The sequence below is a fragment of the Capricornis sumatraensis genome, chromosome 16 (genome assembly GCF_032405125.1).
Source record: "Capricornis sumatraensis isolate serow.1 chromosome 16, serow.2, whole genome shotgun sequence".
NCBI lineage: Eukaryota > Metazoa > Chordata > Mammalia > Artiodactyla > Bovidae > Capricornis > Capricornis sumatraensis.
Window position 1 is genome coordinate 29,441,486 of NC_091084.1, and position 20,904 is coordinate 29,462,389.

The 20,904-nt window shown below is 44.9% G+C and overlaps 1 protein-coding gene across 1 annotated transcript in view; it reads right to left on the minus strand.

The window, feature by feature from the left end:
- Positions 1-20,904, minus strand: part of SIK3 (SIK family kinase 3) — a 258,013-nt gene that overhangs the window by 24,386 nt on the left and 212,723 nt on the right. The window contains exons 7-14 of the mRNA XM_068988165.1: positions 7,806-7,924; positions 7,149-7,259; positions 6,784-6,927; positions 6,328-6,405; positions 5,779-5,888; positions 4,262-4,415; positions 3,881-4,036; positions 417-487 (exon numbers count right to left, since the gene is read on the minus strand). Coding sequence (XP_068844266.1) covers positions 417-487; positions 3,881-4,036; positions 4,262-4,415; positions 5,779-5,888; positions 6,328-6,405; positions 6,784-6,927; positions 7,149-7,259; positions 7,806-7,924 — 943 coding nt within the window. The remainder of the gene's footprint in view (positions 1-416; positions 488-3,880; positions 4,037-4,261; positions 4,416-5,778; positions 5,889-6,327; positions 6,406-6,783; positions 6,928-7,148; positions 7,260-7,805; positions 7,925-20,904) is intronic.

Below are 20,904 nucleotides of genomic sequence, written 5' to 3' on the forward strand. Positions count from 1 at the left end.
GAGTCCATGCCAGCGGTCCATGGCCAGACTAGCTAGGATCACTGTCATCCCAAATCTCCAATTCCTTTTCAGTAACAGTTCTTGGCAGGTAGGAGCAGGCTTTGTGCCTTGTGAATACTATCAGAGTTGCAATATGAAGGCAGGGGGCAAGGAAGGAAGGAGGGAGGAGAGAAAAAGTTCTTATGGTTATTGCTGTCACTTAGGGGACTTCCAATGGTGCTTACAGAAGTGACATTTTCTGGGTAGTCTTCCGTTACTTCCGTGTGGGGAGGAACATGCCATCTGGCTTGAGCAAAGAGACCACACAAGTGTTGAGGCTGCACTGGACCACCTCCTTGGGCAGAGGTGACCTTTCGTTGGTCGCAGGGGGAGCCTGCCCAAGGACGCTCTGCAAGCACTGCCAGATGCCACATTACCTCTGCACAGCTTCCTGATCTGGCTCCCCATCCGAGCTCTCCTCGTCCACAGGGGTGACTGCTGGCACTGCCTGAGGAAAGACAGGAAGGAAAAGCTCAAAGCGGCGCTTCTTCCGCAGCAGTTCTTACTCTGGACACTGGGCTCGGGGCAGGCCTCTCGGGTACTTTATTTTGTTCAATCTGCAAAGCTTTTCTAGGATCCCTGGGTTATACAGAACATTCACAGACCTTTCAATTGTCCCACTTTTACCTTGCTCAGTTGATTTGAATTCCTCTGATTCATCTTCCTTCCTTTATTCATTTATCCAATAAGTAAGCTGAATGCCCACTATGTTCCAGGATAAAATGTGAATTAAAGTTCTTTCCCCTGTTCTACAGTCCAGTGGAGGACAGAAAGAGGCAGACAAAAGGACAAAATAGCATGAGCCAGTCATGGGTGTGTGGGGACTGGGCAGGGCACTTAGAGAGCGTGGCCCCAAACCTGAGGCCTGAAGGATGAGTAAGAACGGCACGAGTCCGGCCAAGGAGGAAAGGGGTCACAAGCGTCTAAGGCTTCTAGGCTGAGAGAGAAGAGAAGGCCCATGGGTGTTTGAGGACCTGAGAATATAGTAGGAGTTTGTTTACCTGGAATAACTAGGAACTGATTTGTTGCTTCATGTTAAAGTAATTTCCAGATTTTAGACGTCCTTAATGCCAGAAAATACTCTTGCCTGGAAAATCCCATGGATGGAGGAGCCTGGTAGGCTGCAGTCCATGGGGTGGCTAAGAGTTGGACACGACTGAGCGACTTCACTTTCACGCATTGGAGAAGGAAATGGCAACCCACTCCAGTGTTCTTGCCTGGAGACTCCCAGGGACAGGGAAGGCTGGCGGGCTGCCATCTATGGGGTCGCATAGAGTAGGACATGACTGAGGCGACTTAGCAGCAGCAGCAGCAGCAGCAGCAATGCCAGAAAAGCATACTGGTTTTCTAAAAGTCCACTGTAGCACATAACATATAATTGTGAAGTTCCAATTCAATGCTTTAAAATCACTGTCACCCACCAAAACACAAGGACCGCCACAATATGCATGCGTTACGGTGACGCTCCCCGGCTGCCTGTGGGCTGGGACATCATATAGCCTTGACAGCTACTCACAGCCTGGGGCTCACGGAACCACCACGCCCCAAGCACTGAAGCAAAAATCACACTTCCAGTATTACAAAAGAGCATTTTTTAATGGGCAGTAATTGTAAAGACAAAACAAACTTTTAGGATGATTCCATTGTCGGAATGCGTCTAGGGTTTCCGGAACCCTGACTACGGTTCTGTGAGGCTGGAGGGAACAGGGTTATGCAGGAAGTGGCTGCAGACGAGGCAGGAGAGGAGCCCTGTGGCCAGTTATAAACGGCCTTGAATACCACATGAAGAACTTTATTCGGAGGAAAGGCAGTGGTGAATCACTAAAGGTTTTAAGCAGGGACATGATGTTACAAGATTTATATTTTAGAAAGCTGGCCTGCTTTAGTTGCAGCGTGAAAATGTCGGGTGACAAGGATGAGGAGCCAAGCCTGGAACCAGGAAGCCTGTTTGGCAGCCACTGTGTTAATCCAGGCAAAGGGTGACAGTAGCTTCAGTGGGGGAATGCAGTGGAGATGGGACAGAGGATAAACACCTGTGTTAATCCAGGCAAAGGGTGACAGTAGCTTGAGTGGGGGGAATGCAGTGGAGATGGGACAGAAGATAAACACTTACTTTACAAGCATGGCAAAACTGCTTTGATGTGGGGAGTAAGGGACAGGGAAGAATTAAAGAGAAAACCCAATTTCTTAGCTTGTCTAACCAGGGGAGTGATGGTGCCATTCCCTGTCACCCAGAGGGAGACACAGGTTTCATAGCATCAGGACGTGTTCATCTGAGGACATGCTGAAATAAAATGGTGAGGACCTGCCAAGCAACCCACTAGATCTGTGCAGTTGGTAATCATATAGATAGGAGTGCAGGGCTCAGAAAAGCCTTGTGGGCTGGAGAATCTCTCAGTGACAGAAATAGGGAAGTGGAGAGGACCACTCAGAGAAAGTCTGTAAAATGAAATGGAAACAGGACCTCAGACAGAACTGTGGGTTTCTAGGAAAAAGAAGAAAGGGAACCTGAAAGGGGAGCTAAGAGAAAAACACAAAAGAATAGGGTGAAAGACCATTTTTCAAGGAGAAAAATGGTCAGCAGTAAAGTCCAAAAAGATAAAGATGAAAAATGTCCACCGGAAGTTTGTTAGTGACCTTGGCAAAAATAGTTTCAGTGGACAAAGGCACTGCACCTCCCATAAAGCTGTTCTGGACCCTTCCAAATCTACACTGACCTGGCCTTTCCCTAAGTGCCTCTGCCACCTACAGGCCCACGGTCCTCACTCCAGCACTTCATCACACTGGCCTATTACTGTTACTCCAACACTTCACATATGTGGATCGCATCTTCCTGTAATAGTATAAGCTCAATGAGGCCAGAAACTGCAAATATGAATTCTTCCCTTTTCTCAACAGCCATGTTACTGGCACAGTGGACCTGTGTCAATCTACAAACTGTTTCATTACTGATCTAAGATACGGTAGGTAAAGTAACAGAGCATAATATTTATAAACCTTTATAGCAACTTAATGGAGTAATATTTTCTATTGCACCAAAGAAAATTTAGCCTTGTAGTTCATATGTTTTAAAATTTTAATTTTTCTGATAATAGGGAAAACAAGGTCCTCAAACTAGAGAGACACCTTAAGAAGCACTGCCCTGAAATACCCAGTGAGGGCTGTGGATACAATTAGCACTCAAGCCTAATGTAGCATGAGATTTAATGGATGAGTAAATGAATGAAGGAATGAATCTATCTATGGCAGGAAAATCATCAGAAATAAACAGAAACCAGGGGAAGAAAAGAATCTTTGTGATCATCATATTAGAAAATATGTGATTGAGAGATGCCAACTGTCAGCTTAGAAGCCAAATCATCAAGGGATCCAGCTGGCACCAAAAGTGTGAGGTATGTTAATCAAAGGAGGAAGGGTTAGTGAGAAGGTAAATCTGGAAACCAGTCTAAAAAGCAATTAAGCCCAGAGAAAATTGTTAGCTTCCACTGCCCTCTGGCACGGAAATGTGATCTGCGGGAAGGCCGGGCCTGTGACTATGACTCCCTGACTTGAAGCAGGCAGGGTTGCAGCCGCCCTTTACTCGAGTGTCTACAAGAGGCTCCCCAAAGATGAGTCCCTCCAGAAGCAGGATGCAGTATGCAAATTATTTGGTTAAGTGAAGAAGCTAACCAAAAAGTAAGTCTGGAAAATTCTATTAGCCTGAAAAAAGTGGAAATGACACTGAGCATTGCATGTTGAGGGAAAGAAGAAATTCAGACGTTTAGGTTGGAGACCCTGAGTTCCAAAACCTCTTTACCAAAAGCCTCTGAGAAAGCAAGCAGGGCTTCATGCTGCCACTCACTGGTGTCATGGTGACAAGAGGGGAGGGTCCCCGTGGGCGCTTCAGCAGCTGCTGGGCATGGAGCTGGATGTTGGCACCTCCATCTGATGCCCTCCGGCCAAGGGGCCCCATTCCGTTCAGCAGCTGCAGGGTGGGTGGCTGTAACAGGGACTGCTCCTGCAGGAGGAGAAGGGGAGGGATGGTTTGGTGAGGTGGGGAGAAAGGAGGAGAGAAGACAGCAGTACTCCAGTCTACTGAAAGGAAGGGATCCCATGATGGTGACATAGGCAAGAGAAAGCATCCTTCTAAGGACACCCTGAAATCCTGGAGACGGTCTCTGCGTTTCTCAAAGGCAGCTCAGACGAGCTCTCTGGGGGCAAGCCCTCTCCCAGGTCCGGGTACCTTGTATTCCAGCTGCCCGGTTGGCTGCAGATTTTGCATGGGCAACAGGTTGTGCATGAAGTTCATGTTCGGGGCCACCTGCAGGAAGGGAGCCTGCGGGTTGACTCCAGGAAAGCCAGGCAGCAGCTTCTGCAGATCTTCCATGACCTCCGTGCTGACGGGAAATAGGACGATGGAGAAGTCTGGTTACAATTCTCCCTCACAACCTAGAGCCCCAAACTGAGGACACTGCCAAATTCCGCACAGTTTAGTTTATCTTTCTACCTTCCTCCTACATGTGTATTTCTCTCCAAGGTCCCAGAGGGAGCAGAAGTGTGTGGAGCCAGGTGTGTGGAATCTGGTTCTCTGCCATTTCACTACCTGTGGCTGGGGATCACCTTTCTGCACTGACCACTCACGTAAAACCAACAGCTCTGCGCCAACAGGAAACACTGGCCCCCGTCCAGTTCAGGTCTCCGAGGCCTGGAGGTGAACACCAAGTAAGGGAGGACACGGGCCATCCACTCAAACAATGGCTGCCCCAAAGTAGCAGCTGATCCACTGGGGAAAGAATGCTGTCAGTGCCATCAGGGCTGATGGGCAGATAAGCCGTGGGTAGGCAGGGCTGTGGCGCCCCGACAGAGGGGTTTACGGCACACTTTACAATAAGAGCTCTTTCCACTAACAGGGTGACACGGGGCCCCACCCTCCGAAGCTGACATTGTCTTCGAGGCCAGAATGCTCCCCGATTGCCTGTTTCATTGTAGGCTGAGAAGGCGAAGCAAGCAAAGCAGTAAGCAGGGGAGGCTCTTTTGGAAATGACTCAAAGAAAAAAGAAACCAGCTATGTTCCGAGCTGAACTCTCAAGAGGACTCTTGCTACAACCTTCTCTTCCCTACGCAGGAGAAGAAATAGCCAGAAAAGTGGCATGGCTATATTTAATGGTGAGAATCTTCAAGTGTTGAACAAAAACCAAGAGAGCTGGCCTTCAGTCCATTCCTCCAGCGTGCAGGCAAGCAGGGGACACAACGAAGGGCTGTTCTGGGAAAACACTCTGGAAAACCGGTACTTACTCCGCATATTTTTGGACTTTTGTTCACATAATTTTTTTCACTGAATTTAATTTTTTACATCCATAAATTCTATCCTGCTGTTTGTCCTCACTTCTTAGATGAGTCGTCCATTAAAATATATGGCAAAAAATATCTCTAAAAGCTGTCAAACACAGATGCATTTTCAGGGGTACTTTTATGTGGCTTAGATCAAAAGACCTCAGTCTTTGCGGGAAAAGACATGCTACGCTCTTCACCAATGTACTGTCATCGCCTGGCTCGATGGCGGCTTTCAGCCCACCCTCCACTAGTGACAGCTCTGTGATCCTCAAGTCCAATCAAGTCTGATCTACCAGGGAGCCTGAAGAGATTAACCACATGTTTTGGCCATTGTATCAGATCTCACCTGGGAGATACAAAGAAGTAGGGAAAATGTGCCACGGGAGGAACTCAAAGTCAGATGGGAGTTTTCTGCCAGACACTCACCGGGGGTCGGCCACGCCCACTGTGTGCCTCCTCATGGACAGATAGCGGACCAGCGCTTCAGGGGAAGGCTCTTCACCCTCGTCACTGTCCACGTTCACCGCCCCGTCCGGCTGAGGTGAGGGAAGCACGAACAAATCAGAAACAAGAGGGAGTGAGAAACAAGAAGGAAGGAAAGGGGACTTCCCAGGTGGTCCAGTGGCTAAGACTCTGCCTGCCGGTGTAGGGGACATGGGTTAGATCCCTGGTCCAGGAAGATCTCATGTGCTGCGGGGCAACTGAGCCCCGTGTGCCGCAACTTCCGAGCTCACACTCTAGAGACCGTGCTCCACAACAGAAGAAGCCACCACAACCAGAAGCCCACCCAGCCGTGAAGAGCACCCCCACTTGCCGCAACCAGAGAAAGCCCGAGAGGCAACGAAGACCCAGCATGGCCAAAAATAAACGGGGAAATGAATAAATAAAATATATAGAAGAAGTAATAAGGAAAGGCAATGAGGCTATGGGAAAGAAAGCAGGTTCAGCTGACAGCCACCAGGGGCTGCTACTTGCCTCCACGATTTGATTCTCTGGGTTGATGAGCTGCACCTGGGGGACGCTGATGTTCATAGCGGTACCAGCTTGCTCCGCCTGGAAAGCAGCACACACACATACAGGCTTCTCAACACCAAAGGGAAATCATCGAGGCTTTCAAAACATTCTTGATGGCTAAAGTCTAGGTTTCTACTTCTGAGTTTTTGGTTCCTCTGCTCTTAGCAGCTACAAGGAAGTATTCTTTAGCGAAGACAGTCTCTCGCAATGATTTACGGTTTCTTTTTTTAAAAAAAACTCAGCTATTGGTGCCCCTTCCAAGTGCTGGAACATTCTTCCACCCACTCTGTCAAAGAGAGGCTGAGTTCTCTGCTTGGCCTCTGAGAAAGGAAGAGATGGCAGCTGGGAGGTGACGGGTAAGGAAGAGCAGGAACTTTCATACTAGTCCTGAATCTGGTCGCTGGAGTTATCACCCACCTGGAGGTTGACTGGCGCCTGGAAGGCCATGGTTCGGGGCATGCCAGGAGGTACTCCAACACGCAGGGTTTTATGTCTCTTATGCCGGTCACACAGCAGGCTGTAGATTGCACTATAGTGATCATAGGCATCTGATCTTAACGACTTCCGAGAGAAAAGGGGAAAGAGCAAAAAACCCTGGTGAAACAGTATGTCAATGACCAAAACTCTTTTAAAAGTAACAGTAGAAGAGCAAAGCGCCTTCAAGGGGCAGAGGAAGAATGGGAGGAAAACGAAAAGATCCAAGTTCCCAGGAAGAAGGATACATGGGAAAGACAGGGCAGAGGGGACGCAGCCCCCACCCCAGCCTCTGCTCACTTAGGTACCTGCAGTGTCCGCTCTTTGTCCAGTCCCATGTCTTCCATGGCTAAGAGGACATCCTCATTCAGAGGGTCCATCTGCCTTTCTTCCTTCAGCTGCTGGCATTCGGCTATTAACTGTAACAAAAAAAGGCAAGCTATCAAACTCCCAATTAACTACGTCAAGATGGCAGATCATATATAATGAACAAGCTGTTCCATGCTCCCTAGCTTGTGATATTTTTGGCCCTAGATGAAGCCTAAGCAAGAAAGCCCTGGGTACTCAGCTAGGAGCAGACAAGATGGCTAGGCCACTATTTTCCTGAGCTCCTGGGGTACCTGGGATGGCTATGATGATTTAAATAAAGGAACGCTGTGGAATCTGTTGGACTATGCACACTGAGAGATAAGCCTAGGTGAACAATCCTGTGGGAAGAGGCTGTACTGTCCCAAGACCCGGGAAGGGATCTGGACGTGAGGACACGTGGTCAGGAACTGGTATCACTATTCTGCAACAGCTCAGCCAGTTAAGCTTCCTTCTTGCTCTCTTCACTTGCTTCAGGATTACACAACAGCTTGCATCCAGGCCTGCCCTTCTAGGTCCTGGCCTGGTTACAATCTTATGCAAAAGAGCCTGCAGCAGCCCGAAGAGGCGTTCCTGGGGGCGAGTGGAAGCCGGCTCACCCTATCGAAGTTGGGGTCCGCATCCCCTAGCTTCATCCACTTGTGCTTGCAGATCTGCTCCATGGAGAGGCGCTTGTTGGGGTCCAACACCAGCATGTGGCGGATCAGGTGCTCACATTCTGCAAGAGACACGGAGCCGGCCGTCAGTGCCGCTGGGGGAGGCGCTGCGGGCGCCGAGGAACAGGGGCAGGGTGAGCAGGTGGATTTCCTAGCTCCTGACTTCTCATCTGTTTCTCTCACTTCGTGATCCTTACCTCTGCCATGGCTTACTCCAGAAGGGACCAGGCAAAGGCAGGAAGAGGTGGAGGAGAGGGAAATTCAACTCTGGGCTGGGAGTGGAGGGAGTGGGGTCCTGGTTAATACCTTCACTAAAAGTCGGATTAGAAACAAATCTGGGGATAATCCCTGGATTTCATTTACTTATATTTTGTAGGGCCCCATTAGCTGCAATTAAGGAAGAGTTTCAGTGTCTGAAGATATTCAGTGCCTTACAAGGTCCCCAAAATACAGTCAGCGCCTTCCTCCTCTCTGCATTCCGATGTGCACACTAACGCTTTCAGTGTAGGGTCCCAGGTGTGGGGAGAAGACAGGCATGGAGCCTCCCTACCACACACCCTAGCCCTTACTGATAATTTTCTCACGTTCGCAGGGACATACAACTGAGCTCTGAGCTAAAGAGATTCAGACCAGAGAGGTGTCGAGCTCATGTCGCAGAATACACTGCAAAAAGAATGATGGCTCCGAAATCAAGATGCCTGCATTCTGATTTCAAACCACCCTCTGTTTCTGAGTGTTCTCATCTGTAACTTGAGGGTACTGATGATGACGTGGGGGTAGCACGTGTGATGAAACTGAACCTAGATACTGATGATGATAAAACAGCACTATGCAGACACTCTGCTGAACACTTCACACATATTTTGATCTCATTTAATCCTCACAGTAATCCTAGGAGGAAGAAACGATCATCATTCCCACTTTGGAGACGTTAAAATTAGGCACAGAGAAGTCAAAAAACTTGTTGAAGACCACTCAAGAGGTTAGATTTCAAACCAGACAGTCTCTGTGGTTGGTGCTCTGAATCACACCCCATCTCACCCAGAACCCGCAGAACAAAGTCTGAAGTCCTCTGATCTCACCTCTGGCCACGTGCCCTCGGCTCCCTGAGCTCCAGCAGCACAGGCCTTCTTTCTAGTCTGTGCATGTACTTATCACGCTCCCACCAATGCCATTTACACTCACCGTATCCCTTAGTCAGGACGGCTGCTCCCCAACCCTCACGTGGCTGGCTCCTTGTCATTCAGGAAGGAACTTAAATGTCAACTTTCTCAGAAAGATCTCTCCTGGCCACCTCATCAACCTCAAGGAGGCGTCCAGTCGTGCTCTATGACATCACACTAATTTCCTTCACACTAATGACTTCCTTGTGAAATCACCTTATTTATTTACTGCTTATTGTCTAACCCCCCGCCCCACGAGGCCTTTTTTATTGCTGTTTTCAGTATCAAACCTGCAATGCCAAAGATGATGATTATACCTAATAGGAGTTGAATAAATAGCTGCTGAATATATGTGAATAAGTAAACATTTATTGAAACTAATCAAACAAGACTGTATGTGAGCAAATGCTTTTAAAAACTATAAAATTCTCCATAAGATACAAGATTGTCTGTTTCCATTTTACTACAGCTGTCCTGAAAACAAAACAAAACAAAAACTGGCCAGGGATAGTAACAACACAATATTAAAGAGATTTAACAAATGAAAAGACTTTTTATATACAAGGCACTGTGCTTACCAACTTAATTTCATTTAATCTTAACAATACCCCTGTATTAGATACTGTCATCAGCCCCACTTATAAAAGAATAAACAAGTTAACATGATCAACCATTGCTACGGTACAGCAGAGTAAGGACTTGAGAGCTATGCTCTTTGCATATTTTCATGTGGATACCAATCATCTGATGTGTTTTCCCTGAATAAATTCAAGTCTGAAACCTCACAATTTCTGCACCATTTGGCAAATATCATTCTATGTCACCATCATGAAAGGAATACAAAGAGTAATTAAGACAAATTACTCAATTTTTAAATTTATTCTAACTTGAAAAAAAAAAACCAAAGCCTTTATATCAAAATGATTTTATGGCCGTCATCAATTTGTTCCAGCTTTATGATTAAAAGTATAATCAAATGCAGTACAGCTCTCAAAGTCTGTAGTTTCTATATTCCTATAAAATACATGCCATCTACAGCATTAAGCTTTTATGAAAATTATGTCTGCAGAGTAAGCAAGGCTAGAATCCACAGCTGCAGCATCTGTGTGGAAGACAAGTATCATCACCACATACCTTTATGGTCTGCAATTACCTGAGAGGAAAAAAATGTTCTTGATTTGGAAAGCTGCTAAAACTAAAGACCCAGGTGTACGGAGAAGGCCTGGGCCTGATTCCAAAGCTATGCAAGTATCGTTCAGACCACTAGATGGCACTCTAACTGCTCTGTTTTCTTTCGGTTTCCATGTAGTATCTAGTGCGTTAGTCCTGAATCAGATGACCGATGCTGAATGATGTTCAGTTATAGGCTTGCTTTAAAACGCAATTTTAAAGGTATTTTCTTAAAAACAAACAAAATTTAACACCACTGTAATAAGTCCTGAGTGGAAGATGTATCTGGTTCAATTTCAGGATCTTGAAATCTCTTTTCAGCCATCCTTAACTATTAGTTGGTTTCAGATGCCTTGAAAAATCTCCAGAAAAATGCAAACAAGAATTTGTACACAAAATTTTGCATCTACCTTTTAGTCCATGTGAGGAGCCCACAGACCCTGTGTCACAGATTCCCTAGGCCTCTGCAGGTCCCAGGCTGAGGGGCCTGTGGACATCTTGCTGCAGTGGCAACAGCTGAAGGACACAAGGTCACATCTGTGCTCCTGACATGCTGTCCAGCAGCCGAAGGAGCAGAAACCTCACACCCTCCACATGCCACACAGACGGCAGAATACGACAGAATGCGGAAAGCCAGGGCATTGTTACCAACTCATGCTCCTTAAGCATCCCATACAGCTCAGGAAAGGATGTGCAAACTATTAAGGCACCATTCTACATGAAACATGGAAAGAGGGTGAAAGCAAAGGGAATAAATGCTCTCAGACCCAATAACACAACCAACCACCGGACAGTCCATTAAAGTGAATGGAAAGAAAACAGTGGCCCAGATCAAAGAAGACAAACACCAACTTGCCCAGATGCCAGAGAAAACTGTATTTTAACGTCAAAAACGGCCCCATCGCTTGTGCCTTTGCTACTGAACGGAATGGAAGCACTGCAGCACCGCAGGCGGCTCTGCCTGGGCCAGAGGGGGCTGCTTCAGAGCTGCTCTCACCGGCTCCTCGCAAGCTCAGGGCAGCACCGGCGCCACGCCCCCCCCCCCCCCCCCCCCGCCCCCGGAAACCCAACGCCACCAGCAAGGGGACTAGAGGGCGCCCAGCTCAGGCCCCGCCCCATGGTGCTGACAGGCATTTGGATGGCTTTGTGGAGAGCGGGCTCCTGTATGGGCAGGGTCCTGAAATGGGAATTCAGTTCAGACCGCTTCCTCAAGTTGTAATTCCTTCTGAGGCCGGGTCTTTAACATCTTTTTCCTTTTTCGACCTTGATAAAAAACAACTTTCTCTAAGAGGCTGAAAGTATTCAGTCTGAAGGGGAGAAAAAAAAAAAGGATGAAGAAGGGGGAGTTTAAAACCAACTTGAAATTCACCCGAGATACTTAGTAGAAGCTCTGTCTCTATTTCCAAGACAGAAGAAGAAATATTAATAGAATCACGTAAAAGAAAAGTTCCTGATTAAAACTCTGAAAACATGCCGCTGAAGGTTAACAGCCATGAGGCTGATTTTTCGGGGAGAAGAGAAGGTGCAGGCAGGAAGGGCACACGGAGCACTCAGCAGCATCTGAAGGGCACACGGAAGACAGTGTGTTTATACTGTGCTGCTCCAGGGCCTTGAATCTGGAATAATTAGAAGTGACAATTTCAATGCAGGAAAAATCTTTTCAATTATTAGAACTGATCCAAAGTACTGGATTAAGGTCCTAGGGATTTCAGGAGGGGCCCCTTAGGGAAGTGAGGCGGGGTTGAGGGGGGCAGTGAAGTCAGCAAGGCCACACCTGGAGCACAGCTGACTTTATTCCTTTTATACATTTGTATTCTGAGTAAGGTTTCACTTTAAAAATTAAGTCCAGAAGCAACGGGATAGGATAAACTCTTTGATCCCCTTCAACTCGAAGCCATATAACTATCGAGAACAATTTGACCTGTGAAATAGTATCTTTATTGTCACTAGAAAATTTCCATTTAATGATTAGTTAATATTGCATTTACATTACCTATGTAAAGTTTTAAAATGTGTGGAGTCATTAGGATCCAACTCCTTATTTAATCTTGAATAATTAATGGGTGACGTTAAGCCTTCCTCAAGCCTGGCAAAAAAATGGCTTTTTCCTCTTGCTCTTCTAGTATATCCAATCCCAATCTGAGAACACTAGGATTGAGCTCAGAAACTACCATCTCATTGGCTTCTCAGCTGTCAATAATCAAGGCAGAAGCTCCACTGCTCTTAAGAAGATGAATCCTTTAAGCAGACTCCTCTTCTATTTCCATAACAAGCTCAGAGGTCTTCTTTGTTTTTGATTAGAAATGTCTAATCAGAGGCTGGCATCTGTGATGTCATTAGAAAGGGCCCCCAGTATTGGTGTGAGGAAGACTGGGGTTCCCTGAGCATCTCACTGAGCTCTGCATCACCAGGGCCTGCAGAGCACATGGGGTGAAATCGGTTCTCGGTGATGCCAGATGAAAGAAGCACTGGACAAGACGACTGCTACCATTCCTCCTAACAACTTTAACAATCTGACTCCAAGAACCCACAACAGAACAGGCATTCTCTGTGCTTCAAGCTGGAAAAGCCAGCCAACTGTCATTTTTCAGAACATTCAAATGTGGCACTGTTTGGGGGCAAAAGCCTGGATCAGATGATTTCCAAGGCCTCCCCTTGCAGCTTTAGAGTCCGCTGTCTCATTCACACAGAGGGTGCTTATTTACCAATTGTTTCTGAGGCTGCCCAGAGTAATGTGTAAATCAGATTACCACGTGAGGAGGCAGCTGCGTATGATACAGCCATAGCGTCTAGGTTATGATACAACAAACCCAAACAGCTCTTGGCAGATCAGATCTTCTCCATAAACCCTGTGGATGTGTCTGAGAGTATTAATAATATGTCTTTACCCTCTTAAGAGAATGAAATGAGAGAGAAGAGTGAAAAACAACATAAGGAAGGAGGGAATGGAAGAGTAATAGAGAAACTCTTTTAAAAATATTATTTAGTAATAATTACTAACATTTCTTGTGCACCATATAAGAGGTAGGCAGAGTGCTAATTAGAACAAATGAACCCTTGAAGTTAGCTTAAGCATCTAATTTACACACTAGTCCTTGTTAGTACTACATCTATTATACAAATAGAGAAATGAAAAATCAGGTAAGTTAAGAAACTTAACCAGCTAATAAGAGGCAAAACTAGGATACAAATTCTGGCCAGTCTCATGCCAAGGCCAGAGCTTTTAACCCATACAGTACCTAAATTAACTGCTGATATTTTAGGTAGCAGCAAGCATATCTTTATAAACACATATCGAATCAATTTCATTCTTCCTCCAATAAATCAAATGCCATGTACTCTCCACAGGTTCCATCACAACAGTCACCTATAAGTCAAGTCCATAGAAAGCAAGCCAGGTAATAAATTCAGAAGGCTATGAAGTAGCTGGCAGACAGTGTCATGACAAACAGCAAGTCGCATTAGGGTGAACTGAGAAGGCAGGGGTGGTGGTGAGGCTGAGATGCACTGCAGAAGAGCAAGCTTGGTTGACGTGCCCTAGTTGTCGCATGGTGATGGGGGTGGGGATGGAAGGCTGGCAACCACAGGCTTCCCCAATCAAGGAATCAGAAACAGGCAGAAGGGGCAGGCAAAACTTCAGGGAACCGGCCCTCAGAATCTTTAGGCTGGTTCTCTGATGCAGGAAATGCCAACTGTCCCTAAGCCCTTCATGTGCTGCCAAAGAATGGGATATGACAAAGCAATCATTTTCAGCTCTGTGGGCAGAGGAGTGGTCTGAGAGGAACTGAGTCATAGATTCTTTCTGACCACATAAAACTGCTTGGAGCTGGGGGAACAGGAGACATCTGTGTGCCAGGAGGCGCGGGGAGAATGCGAGCAAGAAGCAGTTACCCAGGAAGTTCATGTTTCGTACAGGTGCTTGGAAGAGGGTATGCTGTGGTTTCTCACCCTCTTTCCAGTCAATGCTAGACTCATCTGCTGTGTGTGCAGTCATGTATGACTCTTTAGCGACCCCATGGACTGCATGTAGCCCACCAGACTTTTCTGGCAAAAATACTGGAGTGAGTTGCCATTTCCTCCTCCAGGGGATCTTCCTGACTCAGGGATCAAACCCATGTCTCCCTGGTCTCCTGCACTGGCAGGCAGATCCTTTACCCACTGAGCCACCTGGGAAGGTTAGTCAACACTAGGTGTGTTCAAAGGAAATGCCAAAATATCTAGCCCGAGAGCTCCTTGTTTTCAATAATTTTAACCAATTTCTTAATCATGTTTAATCCTCCAGAGCAATTCAAATTTCAAAGAGGGCTCTGTTTTGGTCAAATCTCAAAAATCCAAAAAAGAAACAAAAGTAAACTAGCCAAAATGTCTGTTTCCATGAAAATGACTTAACTTCATTTTTTTTAAGTTAAATGGCACTGATTTCTTATGCTTTTCAGAACAAGAATACAATGTGATATACAGCCTGATTCTATCATCCGTTCACTTTGGCCAGCTCAAGTACCAGTGTGGGAGAGAACTGATATTATCATAACAAACAGAACAAGACTGATGACTGACCCACAATGACAAATTCTGTATGGAGCAACATGGCTGTGATAAGAGTTAAATACTGAATTAATAAATTAAGGCTTAAAAAAAAAGTCATAAGTATTTGTGCCAACATACATTTTCTTTGGTATGAAGCTGGCCAGAGTTAGGAATCCTCACTCTGCTAGTGGACTGAGTCCTAGAAATAGCTTTTTTTAAAAATGCCCAGGGAAACCCTTGCCACGTCTGGTAAATAATCCTCCTGAAATGAAGGAGACTCAGGTTTGAACCCAGGGTTGGGAAATGGCAACCCACTCCAGTGTTCTTGGATGGATGATCCCATGGACAGAGGAGCTTGGCAGGCTGTAGTCCACAGGGTCACAAAGAGTCGGACATGACTGAGTGACTAACACACAGAGAAGGAAACACCGTCATTGTCAGCTAAGCTCAAAGCTATCTTATGAAGTGACTATTTTAAAATCTGAACAATGTAGACCAATGATCTTGCAGTAAGGCACTTGTATGTATAAAGAACATATATTACAGTGAATATGCTATCCTATAGATGCATTTATGCACTGCATAAATGTTAAGTATAATCATACAAAATACAGGGGTTATTACAATGAAATTTTGTTATACTGGACAGTGCTAGAACAATGGTGCTGTAGGTATCAGAAAAATTAAAATCTGATACTTTACTATCACAAGAGAAATACATAAACATTTCTAACTTTATTTAAAGTAATAGTCAATACCACAGTTTTACACAACGAAAGAAACTACATAATCTTGGAATTAACTCTAATGGAACTTACTTTATAATAACATTGGCTGTTGTAAAACAGTTTACTCATAATAAACAAGCATTGAGATCAACTCCTCTAAGAGAAATGACACTGAGGAAAAAAATGTCCTGTTTTGAAATCCAATGTTTTTAGTTCTTTTGGGGAAAGAGAAGTGCGAGTCCCAGTACCAGAAAATTCAGTAAAATTCCTACAAGGATAGCCCAACAGCAAGAGATCAGACAAGGAAGTGGAGAGTCATTTAAATACAAATTCTACCCCAAAACGCTGGTTTCCGCAAATTATTGTAATGTTCTGGAACAGAAGGAAAGTTCCTTACATCTATATTCTCTGATACCCTTTCTGTGGCTGAACAGAGTCAAAGGGAGATGACTTGGCACAATTTAGCAAACACTGGTGGGTGCAGATGAGGAAAGCTTCTGTTGGGAATCAGGCTGCGAGGCTTTCTCTTTGAGTTTAACAAGTTCATCAACCTGAGGCAGACTGAGGAGAAAACAAGTATTCGACCCAAAGATCTCCATTTGTTAGAAAAATAACATCTATTTCTTGATCTTTCCTTATTTTCAACTGTTCTTCTTGGTGGCTGAGATGTTGCCAGAATTAAGATTTAGAAATTAGGAGTCTCTGGCTTAAGGGCTGGGGGAGGCTTACATTTACCTGTAGCCCTCACCTTGAAAAGATCCCAGCATGTTCCACTGTTTACACTGTTTACACTGTCCAATGTGCAGGTCACATCTTTAAAATAAAAATTTGTCATTTATACTATCTTACTATTCAAATATATTTTAAGTCCTAATAGCAAGCATTATAGTGGAAGAAAATTCTGGCTCACTTATACAGAATCCAATACACAGTACTTGATACTAAAACTTTTTTCCCTCTGTAAGTAATTTAGATGGGCAAAGATATCCATTCCAGAACTCTCTTGATACCTGGAATCACTCGTCAGAAATGTACTCATTGAGAATTAAAATACAATCAAAGACACCTGGGTAGCTTTGAAGCCAGCTTGCAAGGGCTCAAACAGCTCTGCCACTGCCTGGCTGGGTGGTTCTGGGGGTCTTACTTAACCTTACCATGCCTTGACTGTCTTGTCTGTCAGGTGACAGTGGGGGCCTACCTCATAGGGTTGTTTTAAACATGAGATATCAGTAGGCTAATGCAACAGTGTCTAGTACTGAGAAAGTGTTCAATGGCTGGCTGTTAGCTATTATCCATCTAGGACATCTTCCCTGACTCTATTTTCCTGTATCGGGATGCTGAAGAGAGGAGACAGTGTGTCTGAAAAGGATAACAACAATAAACCAGGCAGCACCCATATGTACCTCCTGGTTTCCTATTGTCTTCGGTGCAATCACAGGCAAGAATACTGGAGTGGACTGCCATTTCCTCCTCCAGGGAATCTTCTAGACCCAGGGATTAAACCATGTCTCCTTCACCTCTTGCCTTGCAAGTGGATTCTTTACCTCTGAGCCCCTGGGGAAGCCCCCCCTAAGTAGCACAGTGTTCCTTAAAAAGGCATGGAAGAACTGCTCTGAGGACTCTGAGTCCTTGAGTATATAGAGACTGATGGGCGAGTTACTTTAATCTCCTGTCCCAATCCCTCTAAACAAAGTGCTTTTAGCCAAGCAAGATGTTGTGTGGTTCTTGATGAGTAAGCCCATCAGGGCCAAGCTGTTTGCATCTAAGTGGAAGCTTTTTGGCAGTAGCTGCACAGTAGTCTCCTGCAGAAGCATTATGTAAGCCTGGGTCTTGCATTCTGAATGATAAAATGCTTATGCAATATTACAATTAATTAAGTCACAAATGACGTTTAATCAATACAGACTCAAAAATATTGTCCACAAGAGATCTCTACATACTTGCCATCAGTGCAGTTTATTCCACTGTAAATTAATTTTCCTTCAGCTAAATAAATGACTGATCTTACTATATTTGCTAATAGGTGGTGTAACTGGTGAATAAGACAAAACAGGCTTTAATAAGTAGGCCTCTTATGGCTTTTAAAAATATACTGGTAGTGATTGAGCTTGATGCTCAAAATATTTACATTGCTGGCTTCCCTCAGTGGGAGCGGAAGTCAGAGAAAGAATTTGCGAACACACGTGGCCAGGTCAGGTCTCACCTTCTGCAGAGACTCAAAACAAACAGCAAGTTTCAACTTCTATAATTTAGGCTCAGGGTTTCATCAATACCTAACTGGTCTTTGGAATGCTCCAAGAAGCTTAACCCAGAAACACCAGTCTAGATCAAACATATTTTACTTAAGACATTGAAAGCCAACTCGATTGCAGAGCAAACCCTTTTTGAACTAGAAATCACTCGACCTGGTCATTTATATAATAACTTATATAACAAAAGTACATAAAGCCAGTTAGTAATTCAGATCATCAGTGAGTTACCTATCACTTTATTAATAATAATAAAATACAAGAGTCTGACAGAAGATTCTACAGGTAAGTGGTGATGATTCAATTTTTCATTAAAGAAAAACTTATTGAATGTTTACACCATGCCAGTCACCTTTAAATTTTATGGAGGATGCTGCCGTACCTCTGAAACACAGTTCTGATAAAAAGGAGTCTGCATTCTAGGGGCGAGGAGAGGAAGACAGATACACAGTTACTGAACTAGGTGGTATGAAATCGATCCGCCCCAAATAAATCCTTGTAAATTTATACCCCTGTCATTCCAAATTGAAAGCATGTCTTCAGTGTATCTCGAGATGCCCATGAAGGGAAGTTTGTATCAAACAAACAAGACCAGGCCCAGAAATATCCACTAACTGCAAGGGTACTTCATTCCACACATTACTGACAATAAAGAGATGCTTAGAATTCTTGAACTAACTATATCCATTTGTATAGTATGGCCTCCCACACAGCTGTACATATTCTGGAATTCAATTTGGCTAGAAGAAGCTAGACGATGGGGCCTTCCCGACTCTGCTACCCAAGTGCCCATTTAAAAAAAAACGACACTGGTTCAGCTGGAGTTTCTAGACCCTTTTGGCAGAAAAAGGGATAAACTCAGTTCAGGTCTATGGCAACAGCCTGAGGGGAAAAAAAGGGCCCTGTTCTGTAGGACGCCCCCAGCTGCATCATCTTCCGTAGCACAGTGACAGCAGTCCTGACAGGCTGCAGAGTGGCTGGCTCCAGCCTCCAGTAAGTAATTCACTTCGGGCCTAACGAGGTACAACCATGTCCAGAAACTAGAGGTGTAAGCAGAAGGACTCAGGGACAGACTCTAGGTTTCCTCTACATGAATTTGAACTTTTTTGGTACCTGAAGGACGTCTAAGCTGAGCAAAGACAAAACCATCTGACGTGCTCCTTTTCTCCCATGGCTTATCCTGACAGAAGTCTCTGAGGGGCCCGGGGTTCAGCCCTGTGATGGTGGGCAAGGCCAAGCACACGTCTGTCCCCGAGGGCAGAGAGAATACACTGGTAGCACGGCAACTGTCCACTCATTTCCTAGACGGGGTTCTTGTTCCTTTCCGTACTTAATCTTACCAAAAACTGTTATTCTTATTTAGGGAATTACTTGTCCAGGATTCAGGACTGATCACGTTTAGGATAATTATGTTGGTATTCTCTAAGTCTTTAAACTTTCCTGCTAACTTATACCATGCTATAAATATTAGTTCTTTCTAAGTAGTGAAGATGTTGTGCAGTTTATTTCTAAGCACTAGCAGACTTCGTGGCTGACAGTATGGTTAGCTATTCACCAGCATCCGCTGTCTGAAGCCACGTCTGCTAAGACTTGAGTGAAAATCCTCTGCCACGCTGTGGGGGTGGAGGGGAGAAGGGATCCTAGCTGCTCACAGTGAACACTAAGGACACTGGAAAAGCAGAGGAAGCGGTTTGTTTATCTCGCCCTTTCTTTCTAACAGTGTGGTGCAGTAGAACAAACACTGAGTTTGAGAACTGACTTAGTCATTTATCACCTGTGTGTCTTCAGGCAAGTCAACTAAACTTCCTTAAACGCCAGCTTCTCAAACGTCACTGGCAAAATGATAAACACTATGTGCCAGTACCAACTCCAGAGGACAATTACCTAGCTCAAATTAGATCAAGCATAGGAAGCACTTTGTAAACCTGAAAGCCCTAAAGCAATGTAAGTTATGGTTACTGATATTATTATTGGAATTACCTGGTAGTAAGAAACCCATGCATTCATGCATGTATTCATTCATTTAAGAGACATTTACTGAGTGCCTACCAGGACCCATGCACTGTCCAAAGCCCAGGGAATACAGCAGTGAACAAAAACAAAACCTCATTACAGTCAAGAGGCAGTGGGGATGAGGGACGGGGCCACAGTAAACATTGTCAGATGGTGGCAAACGCCATTAAAAAGCATGAGGCGGAGCTATGGAAAGGGAATGAGGAGGGCGTCAGGAGAGGCCCCTCTAAGGGGACATTTAAGCAGAAACCTCACGTGAGGTGAGGAAGCCATGCGAGTATCTGAGGAAACAAGAATGCACAAGTGTGAGAAACAGCAAAGACGCCTCTGTGACTGGAGCTCGGGGCCTAGAGCAAAGAAGAGCAGGAAATGAGATTAAAGACTGGGGCCCACCACAGTGCGCCTCATGTCGGCCATGATAATAATGACTTTTGGAATGGTTTTCCAAGTGTAAATGAAAGCCACTGGAGGGTTTTAAGCAGAATTCTATTTACTTACTGTTTACTAAATCCTACCACATGCCAGAAACTCTGCTAGGCTAGACACAACTGTGAAAAAAAAAAACATGTTTTGTCTTTACTTTCTCTAAGCTTACAGTCTGGTGTGGAAGACACGGAAAGAAAGAAATTATTATAATGAAATGTTGGGGAAGTCCCATGAGGAAAGAAAGAATCGTAGGCTAGATTTTCTAGATTTTTATCTCTATCACATCTAACTTCTTGCTCTGGAATACAGGAGAGGGTGGCATGGGGTGGGGGGAGAAGAAGCATCCCAGAAGCAAGGACGTGCTCCCGAAAACATAACTTGTTCGGGGAACTGGAAGGAACTTAGGGTGACCAGACGTAGAATGGGGTCTTGGGCTGAAGAGACAGGCAGGAGCCAGGTCACAGAGGTATTTCCATGCCATTGATTTTCAAACAGCACTCATGTGATCAATCTAGTAATAGTCAGCATTTTTAATGTAATAGAATAAAATATGTTAGAGTGCACCGCATATAGTAAAGACGAATTTTGCTTTTTTTTTTTTTTTAAAAAAAGAAAACTTTGTTCAGTTGTATGTATATATGTATTTTCTAGGTCACAGTATAACTTGCATTTTTTACTATGGTCATGGTCAAAAATGAAGTCAATGCTCTAGCCATGTTAAGGAGTGAAAGTTAGGCTAGAGGAAATGATAAACTACTGAAAAGCT